The sequence below is a fragment of the Austrofundulus limnaeus genome, unplaced genomic scaffold (genome assembly GCF_001266775.1).
Source record: "Austrofundulus limnaeus strain Quisiro unplaced genomic scaffold, Austrofundulus_limnaeus-1.0 Scaffold165, whole genome shotgun sequence".
Lineage (NCBI taxonomy): Eukaryota > Metazoa > Chordata > Actinopteri > Cyprinodontiformes > Rivulidae > Austrofundulus > Austrofundulus limnaeus.
This window is the reverse complement of record NW_013952567.1, coordinates 510,483-525,697: the sequence shown is the minus strand read 5'-3', so window position 1 is coordinate 525,697 and position 15,215 is coordinate 510,483. Positions and strand designations below refer to the sequence as shown.

The following is a 15,215-nucleotide window of genomic DNA, read 5'->3' as shown; positions in this document are numbered from 1 at the left end:
AATAGTTGTTTTTTTTATATTTTTGATGAGACATTACATTATTATTTTTATTCCTCACTAAGTCATTGAGTCTATGAATCATTTACTTTTTCATAAGTATCCACTGGTAAACATTAGCTTCTCAGTTGATTTTGTAATCATGAAGCACCATATAAAGATGCTATACGGCTACCTCCATGCTTTGTTGTCATGGTATTTCATTTACCATCGCAGGTTCTGGCCAGATTCATTTCAATTGTTTAAACCCTACAAGCCAAACAAAATATTTCATCATTCTGCATGTTGATATTTGGCATGTACGCACATTTTTTTGTTTCATTGAACAAGCTCTTTTTGGATATTGTGTGCAGTTCAATTCAATTCAATTCAATTCAATTCAATTCAATTCAATTCAATTCAATTCAATTCAATTCAATTCAATCAATTCCATTCATTTCAGTTCAATAATATTTTATTGATCCCAGAGGGAAAATTCTGCACAAAGGTAATATTATGTCCTTTCTGCTGTTCAAGCTGCCATGAAAACTCAAATTTCTACTGACAACCCTCATTCCACATGCGACACTCTTGACCCTTTGATTTTAAGAACCAGAYTGTGTTGGTAGCACACTGGCTGTGACTCTAATTAGTGATGATCCCCAGTTGAAATCCCCTAGTTATTACTGTAATGCTGTGTCATCATAATTTAGCTGCTGATGTTCTTGTGTCTTTTTTTCATTTATGTGAGTTGGACTTCTCAGTTCCTATGGGTAATCTTTTCCACATAAGCTTTGATGTAGACATGCAGAGAGGCACAGCTGGATCTGAAATGTTGGTATTCACAGATCATTTTGGTAATTAGACTTTAACAATCTCATCAGCACTCAAAGTAGCTTCAATGACAACACACTTTTATACGGTTAGTTATTCTCTTTACTTTGATTGTTGAGTTTCTATACTCACAGGTCTGTATCACATGAAAAAAAAGTCTTCATTGACTTGTCAGGTAAAAAAAATGCATTTATTTCGACACTGAACGGATTTTGGAGAAGTGTTTTTTTTTATCAACTAGCTCTAGTTTTGAAAACTCGGATATAAATTTTTAAAGCGCTGCTGTGAGTCAGCGAGCCTCATGATAAAATCACTTTTAACTTCCTTTAAAGAAATCCCGCGGGCCCCCCTGCAGATCCCACCACGTATAGACGTGATTAGTCAAGCACGTCTTTTTCACTGCAAGTGAGGTGGAGAGAGAGAGCCAGGCCAGGGGGGAGGGAGAGAGGGGAGGTGGGGGTTGCATTCGGAGGAGAGGGGGGTCACCTTTTGTGCAAATATATCAACCAAGTAGACTGCCACCAGCAGCATCAGATTTCTGAGTGCGCGAGTGTGTGCGCGCGTGTGCGAGGGAGAGAGGCACTGCTGATTTTATTTTTGCAGCGTGGGGGAAGAGGTTTAGAAAGCGTTGGAGCACTGAAAACAGAGAAGTACTTGCTGCTGATTTATTTTGGCTTTACAACCACACAACCAAGTGACTTTGAGAAAAAAAAAACAACAACAACAAAAGTTGAAGAAGGCAGCCATGGACGGAGTAACACTTGGACGCGCGTCGCTCCTGTGCACCTTGCTGCTCTGGGCATTTCAAAGTAAGTCTCTTTTGACATCTTCTGCTATTTTAAACACGATTTCTCTTCCGGTGAGCCTTTATTATGACTGATGTAGTGCAGGTAGACTTTTAGAGCCTGCAGGCTGAGAGTTTTACGCTTTCCTGTTTAGGCTCGCCCGGACTTTCAGTCTCAGTTACGCACAGGCTACACCAAAAGAAAAGAAAAAGTCGCGGTTTATTAACTTTTAGCCATATGGATCAAACAGTTCAGTTTGATTTATTGTTCAAATATTCTGTATTTGTGTTAAAACAACCTGTTAAGCTTCGGTGACTCTAAATGRGAGACAAGCGAACAAGTGGAAAAGCGGGAGTTATTTCAAACACAGCGTGCTTCTTTCCTTTAGATGGAGCAGAAAAGAAAAGATCCTCCCGCAGGAACGTTTCAGGTCGCGCAGCTTCTGAAGTGTCTCCTGACGGGATGGTAAAGTGTTGCGTTTTGCGGGGGGTTTCAGTTCAGTGAGACCTCTCAGGAGGGTCCGGGAGCGCGGACTCATTTCCGCTGCACGCTGCGGCTGCAGCGGTCACGCACTTTCACAGAGGAGACGAACTTCTAGTTTTATTACTAGGGATGATAAAGAACCCCACACGGCTAAAATAAATAAAATAAAATAAAAAGAAACACAACCCCCTAAAGTAAAGCTTCCCAAAATCCCGGAGTAAATCTCTTCCTTTGGAGTGAGAATTCTCAGACCTGAAGCTTTTCTTGTAAAGCCGCAGCCCGCTGGATCAGACCGCTGCGGTGCGGTGCGGTGTCCAGCACTTTGATGTTTGATCTGCGGGATTTCTGTCTCCTGTGTTGGCAGTGAGCCTCACCCTCAGCTCTACCTTAGTACTGCCTTTAAGACTGGGCCAGCCTAAATGTAAATTCTCTCTTGTTCTTAAATGAATTTCATTGAAGAAAAGTTTGAGAAAACATGTTTTTTTTTTACTGACCCCATTGCGCCATGGTTAATTAGGATTTGTTGAACTGAAGGTATTAGTCAAGATTTTATGTACGTTTTTAAAAATTTCAAGGTTTCTATTTGCTTTGTTTTTTAACTATTTAAATTTCTGACCAGAAACACTGTTTTAGGCATTATCTCATTTTTAGGATTCGGTAGCCACGCCCCTTTCTTGTCCATCCAATTAAGTCAAAGGGCTTGGCTTGAATGCTACAACGCCTCTCTTTGTAGTTTTGTACCTCTGACTAAACTTCATGCATGCCAGCTAGACTTTTATCACTTTGATTAGTCTTTCTCTTTATTTTTAAATAAGTTGCAGCATAGATTTTACTTGTGTCTACCTCTATCTTAAAKGGGTAGTTCAGATCTTTACGGTGAGGTTAAGGTTGGGAAGAAATCACATCATTACAGCTGCAAAAGAAATGGAGTAGAATTTTGACTGGACTGATGAAAAAACACTATTTTATTAAAGGCACAGTGTGTASGATTTTGTCAATTCTTTTAGCTGAAATTGAGATAATCACTAATGACAATAATAAAAAACATGTCTAATCAATGCAGACAAAGACCTTGTTTTATTATTTTTACCTTCTTAAAAGCTGTTTATATCTCCATGGGTGCGGGTCGCCACTACAGGCAGCCGCCATCTTGCACCACCATCTTGTCTACGAAGGCTCATGAAGGACAAACTGCGGTGGGGGCGTCAAAAATGGTTTTAGCTGTACTATAAATGTAATATTTGTTGTCTGTCATTGTAGCTGGGATAATTTTACTTATTAAAGCTCATAATCTTACCACTTGAAACATCACTAGCCCTGAAGCTGCTGGTAGACATCGTGGTTGGAATTATCAAAGGTTTTTGACACCTGAGAGACACCGTAGCAACTCCTTTGCGTTTGGAAGCGGGGGTGGGGGTGGGGGGAGGACCAGGGAGGATGATTCAACCACTCAACCACTAGATGTCGCTGAAAACAACAAATCCTACACGCTGTGCCTTTAACTGAGGTTATTTACAGAGCTATTATTTGCTCATAAACATTCCAGAAAGCACTTCAAAAGATAAACTATCACTTTGTTCCATCATTCTTGAGTTCCCCGAAACTTCTTTTACTCCCTTATAGGCTACATGTTAGATTTTGCCTTACATGGAGCTTAATAAAAACCAAGTAAAAGTTCCCTGTAATTGATAGAATCGAGTGTAGTGTACAACACACCTCACAGCTGCAGTGTGTTGATTAAAAGCCTTGACTCCAGGTGCAAAGCCCCCTTCGTTCTACCACACACACACACACACGCACGCACGCACGCACGCACACACACACACACACACCTTCATCCCATCCTTCACCGTTTCCATGCCCTGGAAATGTTCCTCAGAATAGAGGAAAAAAAGAGAGCCAAACTTTTTTTTTCTCAAATCTCTCCCCCTTTTTTCCCCTTGTCTCCCTTGAGCATAGTTTTGTCTAACAATAGAAGCTCGTGCTAGTTCTCAGTGGAATTGTGTCTCACAGACCTACATTCTTTAGATTACTGGTTGTACATTCGCAACTTCCAACACAGTTGAGAGCAGATGTGAACTAAATTGAGCCACAGAACACAGATCACTGAGATTTGTTATCTCTTAAGTGTGTCTGGGTCTGTGCTGCCGTAAAAAYGACAGCATCAGGACTTTGCAGACGCAGAGTTGCTGACCCATATTTATGGCAGCACCTAGATGTTTCTAGATGTTTTGATGGTCAGATTTTCTTCTCACAAGTTCAGAATTTGGGGTATCTAATTTTTCAGCACTTTCATGAACTTTTAAAGATTGCATGCTATGTGTATTTTTTAGCTAAAAAAGTAAGGAAGTTTGTGTTTAGTAGATTATTTCTTTGTTGTAAAAATGCTTATTGGCAATAAATCACACCATTCAACAGCCTGTTAAATTCCCTTTTAAATTGTGTCACATTTGTAAGGAACATGCATTTGTGGGATTCAAATGCAACTGAATTCAATTCRAAAATGCTTTATTGATCCCAGAGGTAAATTGGGTCAGGGATGAGCAGAGCTGAGTATGTGAGTTGTGCAAATGAAAAATTAGCCAAATCTTCTCAGCCAAACATTTTATTTTGCTGTCGCTACTGACTCTAGCTTTGAGTTTCTGCTGGTACAAGATTATTTTTCTAAGGTTTTGAATAGCAAAACATATGTGCTTTAAAAACATTTCAGAATTATGGCGATTTTACTGCTTTTTTGCCTTTTTTAAAATCAATAAGAGAACAAAACAGATAAAATGACATTAGGGTACATAGACAAAAGGAGAGTCAATAATCAGCTGCATTTGAGCTAAAAGGTGAGGAAAGTGTAAAGAATCATTTTGACAAAAATCAGTTCGGATCAAAGTGTTAGCCTCTAACACGTAAAGTCAGCCTTTTTGTCAAACACCGCCTTAGCTCTCTCACTCATTTCCTCGCTTTTAATTTCTCTAACCCCCTGCCAGCACGGCATCAGAAGTGCACCCCCCGCAGCCGTGTGTAATTATTATGGTATTAGGTCAGAAAAAGAGCCATTTAGCTACGAGGATGTAAAACCAGAGGGCCACTTTCACAGCTGTCCCAGAGCATTTTCGTGGTCAGTTTTTGCAAAGTCGAACACTTCATTCAGTGTATGACTATGAAAAAAAAGGCATAAACATATTTGTTTAGGTCCCTCTAAATGGAGTGACACAACCCATAATTAACTCATAGATACACATGACCCTTGGTGATATCTAGTCCTAGATAGCTCAGAGCTAGATAACAAGAGTCAGGCTGCATGTTTGCCCCCTTCTCAATTAAAGAGGAGTGAGCTTTTGACTGGAGGGGCCAAAATGATTGTATTTGTGAATTTGTGTGACCGTGAGATAATGACTGAGTAAATCACTGAGGTGGAATAAGTGGCATTCCTTAGGACATGTTGCCGCTTGCTTTGTAATGTGTGTTTTTTGTTTGTCATCACCCCAAATTCTGTAGGAAAGGGTTTCCTCTTTACACTTTAAAGCCCACTCTGACCGCAATTCACAAGTAGTAATCCAAGCACAAACTTGCAAACCGCAAAAGTGTTTTTTTTATCTCATCGTCTAAAGGTAGGATTATAGGTAAAAAAGCTGGAATCTGTTTTTTTTTTCTTTTTTGGTTGGTTGGTTGGTTTGTTTGTTTTGCTTTATCAGGTTGCATTTTTGTGAGATGACTAAGTTTGACTCAATTGAAGAATGACAGGGCATCAATTAAACTATAAAGGGTATATTTAGGTTGACTTGTGGAATTTCATTTAGCACACAATTGTTTGATTTCTGCCCTAACATATTAAAAGTCAATGTGTCGAGTTATTAATGTTTGTTGGTGAACTCAGTAGTGATGTACAATACCATCGATTTCCTTTCCAATTCTGATACCAAATAAAACTCAGGTTGGCATTGACAATACTGATCCAATACTGATACATTGTGCAAATACACCTAATGATGGTAAATCTAAAAAAGTGGTACATTTCAAATATTTATTTGTTTTAAATTCAGAAGTGTATTGATGTAGTGTCCTGATTTAGTCAAGCTAATGCAACCGAAAAACCAAACAGATGACATAACCATACAAAATATGTGAAAATGGTGTTTTAAACAAAAAAAAAATGAAGTAAAGTAATAAAACCATTAAAATAAATTATTGTTGAATCACCATGAACATGCTAACATGATAAAAACTGAACATGTAACATCTACAGACTGGATGAGGATGTGCTGATGTGCTTACACAAAAGTAGTTTCCGTCAAATGTGAAATACTATTTAGTTGAATAAAACTATTTTATGGTTCAGATTTCAAAGTCTTATTTCTCTACATGTTGTTTTCTTCCACTAAGAGCTGCAGCCAAAACTGTCATTACGCACAAACCTCAACAGGTTTAAACCAAAGGTGTATTTTTTGCCAGATTAGCTTTGTCTGTGTACCCTTCTTTGTCCCTATTATTTTATCTGATCCCTCCCCTCATTATCTTTTATCTGTCTCCTCTTTCCGTCCACGCTGTTGTTCCGTTACAATGAGAGATTAGATGCAGTCAGTCCTCCCTGTTGTGTGTGTTTAGTTACTGTGATTTAACWTGTTTTTTTATTTTTTGTTTTTTTGTTTTTGCCTACAAGGCACTGCTTTTTTTGTGTGACTAACGGTGAATGACCCTATAACATCAGGAAGATAACCCACTGTGATTTAGCGGGAGGGAGAGGGGCTCTGTTTGCCTTTACACCCATCCCCAGAGCCCTTTTCACAATGGATTTATGGCCTCTATTAATGATTTTAAAATATGGCTGACCATCCTCCCCCTGCTGGACTCCCACTTGTTTTTCATTTACGAAAACGCACGCTACACTGTTGTGTCATGTCTCTGCCATGGTTGGTATTTTAACTGTTTCATGTAGTTTAAAAGGTCTAAAAAGTAGTCAAACATAAAAAAGTTGAAAAGTAAACTTGATGGAGATGTTAAGGTGTGGTCTGTTGTTTTGAGGCTGTGCTGCCTTATAATTACAGGGAGTAGTAGGGAGGGAAGGAAGGAAACGGGGAGGAAGGGATGGACAGAAAGGATCAAGGAGTGGGATGAGAGATGATTAAAACTGGCTATTGTTGGCTGCCACTGTGTAGCTTTCTTGTTCTCGTCTCAGAGGAAGTTGATGGTGATGTACAATTTTGAATTCACCCTTGAAAGGAGGCTTTGTGTTTGTGTGTCCTTGCCGCTGCGCATGTGTATGTGATGGCAAATTGGGTTGGGGGTAGGGGGGCGGGCGCGTTGTGGAGATACAGTTTGGGGTGACGCAAAATTGAAAATTCACAAAGCTCTTTCATGAAGTGAGGTTAAGTGCTGCCAGCCTATTTAGCAAGATGTAAGGACTTCAATACCTCAGTGCTTTCGTGTAGGAATATACAAAATATGTTCAGTTTTGCTGGAGCTCTCTCATTCGTTCCACCTGTTTAATAAAACACAGCGGTGCTTTATGATGGTTTGCTTCTTTGCGCAGTTCCGATTATGACATCCCCAGTTATTCTGATCAAATAACGTTTGGAAGGCAGTGACAGCAGATGAGAGAGGCGGATTGTGTCAGGATTGAGGAATACCAATTAAGAATGGGGGATGTCTCGGAAAAGCCTGGATCTGTGGCCAAGGAGATCATTTTCTTGGCAGCGGAGAAGAAATCCTAACCCCTGTGCCCCTCCAACCCTAAACCCACCATCTGACTGCTGGCTGGGTGAGGGTCCTCTGGGAGCCCCGCAAGCTGTTGCCTTTCAGACTTCAACAGTTGCCTCAGCAGCAGTTGTTGAATGCACTCCTCCTAAGAAACCTCTTTCTTCACGCACACACTCTCACACACACACTTGGGTGTCATTAGCACCTTGTGTCTTTCCACACCRGTGGTTTAGACAAGTGTAAGGAAAACGCTGCCAAATTTCTAAGCTTTATATGAGATTTATTCAGTTATTTGTTTTTTTTTTAATTGTTTGTATGATACATTTCTTGTGTTTTATTTCTCAAAGCTGATGTTTTGTACATTTTTTATGCTACCAAGGCATAACTTTATAATTGGAAGTTATGGAATATATCACTGACCCAATAATTGTTGCTTCCATAGAGAAAAGGGTTCAGAATGATGACAATAAAGCCTTAAGCGAATCGTTTTTTCTCTCATCTGCATTTYATAATGATAAAAAATAGAACAGGGTGACTTTAAGTTCACTAGGCTACAGAGCAGACTGCATGTTAGCCTGTTTGTCAGCATGTCTACTCCAAATATATAAAAGATAGCCCCGTATCACAGTGAATGTTGTTTCTTTTAACCATTTTTCATGGTCAGTCAGGCCTATATGTCAGAACATTCCTGTGCCCTCCTTCAACTTTAATTTAGTTAATGGTTAAGCGGMTGCATTAACCTCCGCAGTAAGGCCAGTCACTGTTTGACAATGAGATCGTGTTGCGTTAACTAGGCCCGGGGGGGTGGGGGTGGTGGGGGACCTGGGAGACAGAAGCGGCAGCATTAATCCTCCTCACTAGGAAGGAAGAGGAGGAGGGGAAGAGGGTTTACTCTTGTGTTTACGTGTGAGGTGTGGTCTTTGCATTGCAGCACCTGCATACAAGTTTTTTTTTTTTTTGTGAGCAATGCCTGTTTTGCTGTGGAAGAGAAGGGGGCTCCCCTTGTCATGTGAGAACAAGTCGGGATCATTGATGACCAAATCCAGTGTTGGTTTTCAAGGTTTCTGAGTCAGTCTGTTAGCCTGGGGAGATAACTCACCTTTGTTTTATGGAGGGTTTTTTCTTTCTTGCTTAGAGCCCCACTAAAACTAGGACCGAGAAGCTTGAGTTTGATTACTGCTTATGTGAACTTGACTTGAAAGAAAAGAGTCRAGGGATCATGCTCTGACTGTTAATATTCTCCTTTAGTCACATCCCTAATTTTAGTACCACTTTTTCCTGTTAATTTTCTCTTTGGATTCTGCTTCAGTCTGCACAGCTCCACTTTATGCCTGGTTCTAAAAATCATTCATCTCTATGTTCTCACTCCTGCCAGAACAAAATGCATGCATCCCGTTTACCTCATACCTTGAGTTGTTTAAAAATCACTACAACCTGAACATTGGGAGCAAGATGAAGCCAGTGATTCATTATTTTGTTTTATTTAGCAGTTGTGTTTATGTTCCTGTAATACAAGTCAAATGTCATTATGTAATTTTTGTTTCCACTTAGGAGAAAAAACGAGAACAAGTTGTCTCTCTGTCCATGTCAATGTTTGATTAAAAATCAATACCATTCAATTGGATTATGACTCCATCAGGCTAAATGACTTCCAATTATTCTTCTACACAATCCGCTGAACAACAAACGTGATGGATAGTTATTTGGAGATAATGTTAGAACTGCAGAGTGCCTAGCTGATTTGGRCTCTTGTTATTAAAGGCTAAAGTGATTATAACCTAAATTCTTGTCCCCAGATAATATTACATTATGCCCCCCCGCAGGCTTGTTGCTAAATTATGTCTACATTTGTTCAATGAGATTTCATTCTGAATGAATATCAAGTGGCAGACAAATGAATGTTTGTTTTAGTGCTTGTGAATGAGAACTGTGTTTGGCTCTTCTTGGGTGTTGTGAAGTCCTTCGAGAGTCTCAGAGGTCTAGGATGTGTAGCTAAGAGGATCCCCTTTGATCCACTTCTCTTCTCACACACTGAGATACTCTTTCTGAGATTTATCTCAGTGGAAAATGATGAAAGATGCTCCAACTACTCATGTCAATTAGCAGTCCAATTGTGTCCACTGGACATTGTGTGTATGTGTGTGCTTGTGGATTAAAAGTGGCTTGTGAGGGTGGGGTTGGTTAATGGCAGAGGCAGAGAGAACATGTCTAATAATAAGGACTGACAAAGGGGCAGAGGGAGGGTCCGTGGGAGGATGGGAGAACGATGAAGCATCCAGCATGTCAGGGCTTTTCATTATCTTTCACTTCTAGTTAGGTCTGAGAATCAATATGATTATATAAATGAAAATATTTTCCCACATTGAACAGGATGAGTCACTATGCAGGCCAATGAATATTTTAGTCCAGTGCAACAAACTGCATGTTTTAAATAAAGTTCACAAGGAATCATTTTGCTTAGAAACTTTAGATTTTTTTTTCACTAGTAAACTTAAAATAACTTCACAGTAGTGTGAATATTTTTTTTTCTATCAGTCAAGTTTTTTTAAGCAAATAAAAAGTAAAAAAAAACTGTTGGCATGTAAAAATATCCTGCTTGGGCCAATCATTAATCTAAATTAACCAAGTTTAAGTTTAAGACAATAATAATTAAAAAAAAACCTCCAATAGATAAAATGACAAAGGAACCCAAAGTTCATAAAGTACTGTGCAAAAGTTTTAGATTAACCACAATTCCTTTATATGGGAGATCGGGGACAGTAGCAATAAGGGACGGTTGCAACACGTCATTTTTCTCCAAACAGAAACAAGCTAGAGTGATGGCACTCAAACAGTACATGCTCAGTTAGATGCCCCACCTTGCTAAGAAAAAGTAAGCAGATTCAAAAACTGCTCCAGGATTTATTTGAAAAAATAAAAATAAAAAAACAAACAAAACAAAACTGTTTTTCAGGTACCAAAGTATTGTTTTTTGCCCAGCTTTATTTTTGTCACTTTTTGTGATCCAGCTCAAACTTACATGTTTTAAAGAAGTGACATGTTGACTTTTAACTAATATAGTTAACATGTATCCAGATCAGCTTATTTAGCTAACACATGAGGTTTTATCATGGCTGACAGGAAGGGGGACAGTTATTACGATGTTGAAATTAAGTTTACACTTAAAAGGGTATTGGGTATTCATGACAATTTTATAGTTTAAAACATAAAAGTGTTTAAAATGTATTTTCTGCAGTTGTTGTTTTCATCATTGGTTTTAAAATCCCAGTTTCTTTCAATGTAAATTTTGCAGAATGTAGGCGCACAGTGACAATAGGCAAAACAAAAGTTAATTGCCTCACAAATTGTTCTATTCTCCTTGTCTCAAAAAGTCAACTGCATTTGATATCAATTAGAGTTTTTGACATCTGTATATAAGGTCTACTCTTCAAGGCAAATCTATATTCTTCATTTGATCAAAAAGAATAAATAAATAACCCTGTAATATCATTTTAACTTAGTTTTTATTAATTTAGCAATAATATAAATATAAAAATAATACAACTTTTAGTTACAGTGAAATATAGTGTATTAATAATATGTTGCAACCACCCCCAAACAATGTTGCAACTGTCCCCGCCCCGGTTGCAACATCTGACTTTTCATTTTCAAATGCAAATTGTGAAGAATGTACATACTTTAATCATCTATAAATGGTTTTGACTATTAACAGACAGATGTGAGTTTATTGTATTAAAATTTAGTTTGTCTAAGTCAAACCATCTCTGAGTAGCAGTCAAATGCAAAAAGTGTTGCAACTGTCCCAGATCTCCCCTACTTTCTTCCAAGAATCCATTCTGTTTTGTTATCTTTCAAAGTGGTTTTCACCTTGATTCACTTTGTTAGTGCTACCATATCATTTTATTTGTCATGCTGTATTATCTGATTTTTATATGGATTCTATAAAGAAATGAGAATGAATTGTGTTTTTGCGGCAGACTGTAACAAACTGCCAAAAGGAAAACATTTTGGGTTTTTTCCCTCCATTTCCTGTCGTGTAGACACAGCATTGGTTTATCACTTGGTTTTAAGAGCATTTTCATGCCTGCATAAATGATTGGATAAAGTTAGGTGACATATTAAGCTAAACAAACTAATAAAACAGTCCCCTGAAACCTTTGATATAAAACTGGTCAAGAACTGGACTAAAAATTGGGGGGAAATCATCCAAAATTTGAAGAAAAACTTTAAAAGATCATCAGGAAACCTAAAGAACCATTGATCAAGACTACTTTTAAAACATAACAGTCTTGAATGACAATGCTGTTTTTTAATGAATTTTATTATTATATTTAACAGTGATTTTCTGTTTGAGTCTGCAATAAAAACAAATGCACCCCTGCAAATCATAAAGCTCATCAGTTCAATGTAAATTGTGCAATTAATCTTTAGGACTCCACACTGCAGCGCTTTTTTCATGTGTTCTTCATTGAAGTCTTCTTCTGTCTGCACCTGAACAATGCTACATTGTATAGACTTTCCCCCAGGCTGTTGGAATGCAGGTATTAAAACTGGGCTGATTACACACATAGCAGTGGCAGGGGGAGAAGTGAGGAAAGGAAGGAGAGAGGAGGTGCAGAGAGAAGGGAGTGAAGGAAGGCAGCACCACGAGGCACAGTGAAAGGGAGAGCCCGATGAAAGCTGATCCCCGTTGAAGTTTAAACTCTGGAACTGTGCACACATGGTTGCATGTGTGCAGATGTACATAGCTGCAGGTGCATGGCTATGTTGAAAGTGATGTGTCTGGAATGCATTCCTCATGAAGTGAGCTAACACTTGAGTGTATATGTGACAAAGGGGAGTGTTAGCGTTTGGTGTGGGACCAGACTTCGCAGTGTGTGTGGGCCCTCGTCACTTGGGGSAGCCAGGGTTAAGAGCATGTGAACATTACTGCAACCCCAACGTAACCTGGAATCCGGACTTAACAGAGGTTATAAATAAGTGTGTGTGTGTGTCTGTGTGTGTCCAAGCTCACTTCAAGGGAGTACCAGCTGGTGATGGGACACCATTGGGTTTGCTCTTAAGCCAATTCTGTGCAACCCCTGCTTTTTTCTGCTTCATTCCCTTTTTTCTTCTTTCTCACTGACTTTAGGCTAATCGTTTTGAGTAAATAAGTGAAGTATGTGTGTGTCTATATGTGGGGTGGATTTATGGAATGGGTTAAATGTGGAACTGAAGCAATGTAAACATAGAAATCAGTTTAAAAATGATACAAAAAAATTATTTTGAGTTGTTATATGGTCGATGTAGATGGTATTTAGAGATTAAGTGAAACACTGGGGCAGGGGTGCCCAAACATTTTCCCTGAGGGGGCCAAAATTAAAAAAATCATTTTAACAGAGAGGGAAAAACATTTTCTCTGAGAGGGCCAAAATTAAAAAAAAATTCCCTGAGAGGGCCAAAATTAAAATCAATCCGAGGCAAAATGTAATAATATAAGAAATGTGAATATTTCTTAAGTAATATATGAGTATATGAGGTCTTATAAGGTGCGCAAATCTAGATACTGTATGGGCTTAAATGTAAGCGAAATGTCTCTTGTTACTTGTATTTTATATTTATTCTTAATATAATTACAATCTAGTAACCAGGACAACTGCGGGTGGGCCAAATCAAATGGCTTGGCAGGTCAATTTTGGCCCGCGGGCCCCACTTTGGGCACCTCTGACCCAGTGACTGGGGTGTTAAATAAGCTATCATTGTTAAGTTTTGCTGTAAATGAGATAGCTATGTATGTGTATGTAAAATCAGAAGATTCACAACAATAAAAATCAAGACTATATGACTTTTTTTGAAGAGTAAGGGGTAGGAAAATATGTCTTTACTTCAACCTACTCCTTTTCAATACAGATGGTCTTGTAAGCTGCCCAATACAAAAATATTGATGTATATGTATATAGATATATACACATTTTTGTTTGTTTATTTTATCTGTTTTGAAATAAAGATATTTTTATTCATTCATTCATTCATAAAAATTGCAGGATGTCAAACTTTCAGTTTCCTACATTTTTATGTAAACACAGCTCACACCAGTTTAATTAGCTTTTAGCGACTTTGCCTGTTTATGTATTCCATACTGCGCCACCATAGTTGTGGCTTCTTGCATAGCAGCTGGTGATATATAATCCAGGCTGTCAGAGTTAAAGCCTGTTCTCCTCGACAAGGAAGTTGATAAGATAAAGCAAAAAAAAAAAAAAAAAAACAACGACTGCCTGCACCCTTATATCCCTTCACGCGCACACACCCCACCTCGCCCCATCTGTTTGAGTGTGCATGTCTATGTGGGGATCATTTTTACAGGCAGTTGGTGTAACGGCTGAGGAGAGCATGAAAAACCCAGCCCACCATCGGCATGAAAGCATAAAATAAGTCAAAGCTCTGTATGCAGCAGAAATCTTAAGCTAATGCTAACTCCTCAGGGTTTGCTTTATGCTATGGAGCACTTGGATAAGAAACGAGGCCTTATGGCAACACTGGTACCAGCCAAACAATGACATGCTTGTTYTCCTGTGGTTATCCACCTGTTCTGGTTGTATCAAAGTGTCATTACAGGAACCATCTGTCCTTCAGCACACACTTTTTTTTCTTTCTTTTCCCTACCCATAATGGGCTATTGTCTTATTTAATTGAATTTATTTTTATGAAACCTTCATGGCACAATAATCTTATTTATCAGGAAAAAAACAGAAAATGACTCAAAGATAAATAAAAAATGAATAAAAAAACTCCAAAGGTCTTGATGTCTGATCTCGAGTGTTTGATGTTGTTAATTCATTGTCACCCTTTCGTTTTTCTTCCTGTTTTGACTATTTCATTTCCATCTGCTTCCTCTTCTGTCCTTGTTGCTCTTCTCACTACCTCTATCAGCACATATTTGTTTGGATTAGATTTTTCTTTCATCCAACTCACTACCGTTCTTCCATTCTGCTGTATTTAAGCCTCCCTGCTTGCTCACTTGACTGTGTGGTCAGAGGCCCTGCGGTGGATTAGCGGTCAGTTGACTCGCAGAGAGCAGACAAAGCTTCCAGCAAAAACATGAGACAATATCCAAATGATTGGCCACTTGGCTGTTGACTGTGGAAACAAGCTGCCATATCAGCCTGAGCCAGGCTCGATCCACAGGGCTGCCCGTGAACCATATTTGCCAGTAATATTTATTATTCACTGAAGAGCTTCTGTTTGTGTTTTAGCAGCTGCCTTCTGATGCAGTACAGTCCAACATGGAACAAATCAGCAGACAAACACAGAAGCTATCATTGCTTTTTAAACAAGTGGGTGGGAATAGGAGTTTGGATAGCAGAAACTGTGTTACATAATGTTGATAAATGTGGATCAGGTTCATTCATTTTGTGCATCAATAGCCATCATGTTTTGTGTCTGCTTCTGTTTCATATATATATATAT

General features: G+C 38.7%; 1 protein-coding gene across 1 annotated transcript in view; it reads left to right on the top strand.

Moving 5' to 3' along the window:
• Positions 1-1,340: 1,340 nt before the first annotated feature.
• bcam (basal cell adhesion molecule (Lutheran blood group)) overlaps positions 1,341-15,215 on the top strand; it is a gene marked incomplete in the record, with an annotated part of 60,778 nt that continues 46,903 nt past the window's right edge. Inside the window, 1 exon segment of the mRNA XM_014017293.1 lies at positions 1,341-1,619. Within this exon segment, the coding sequence (XP_013872747.1) occupies positions 1,556-1,619 (64 nt within the window).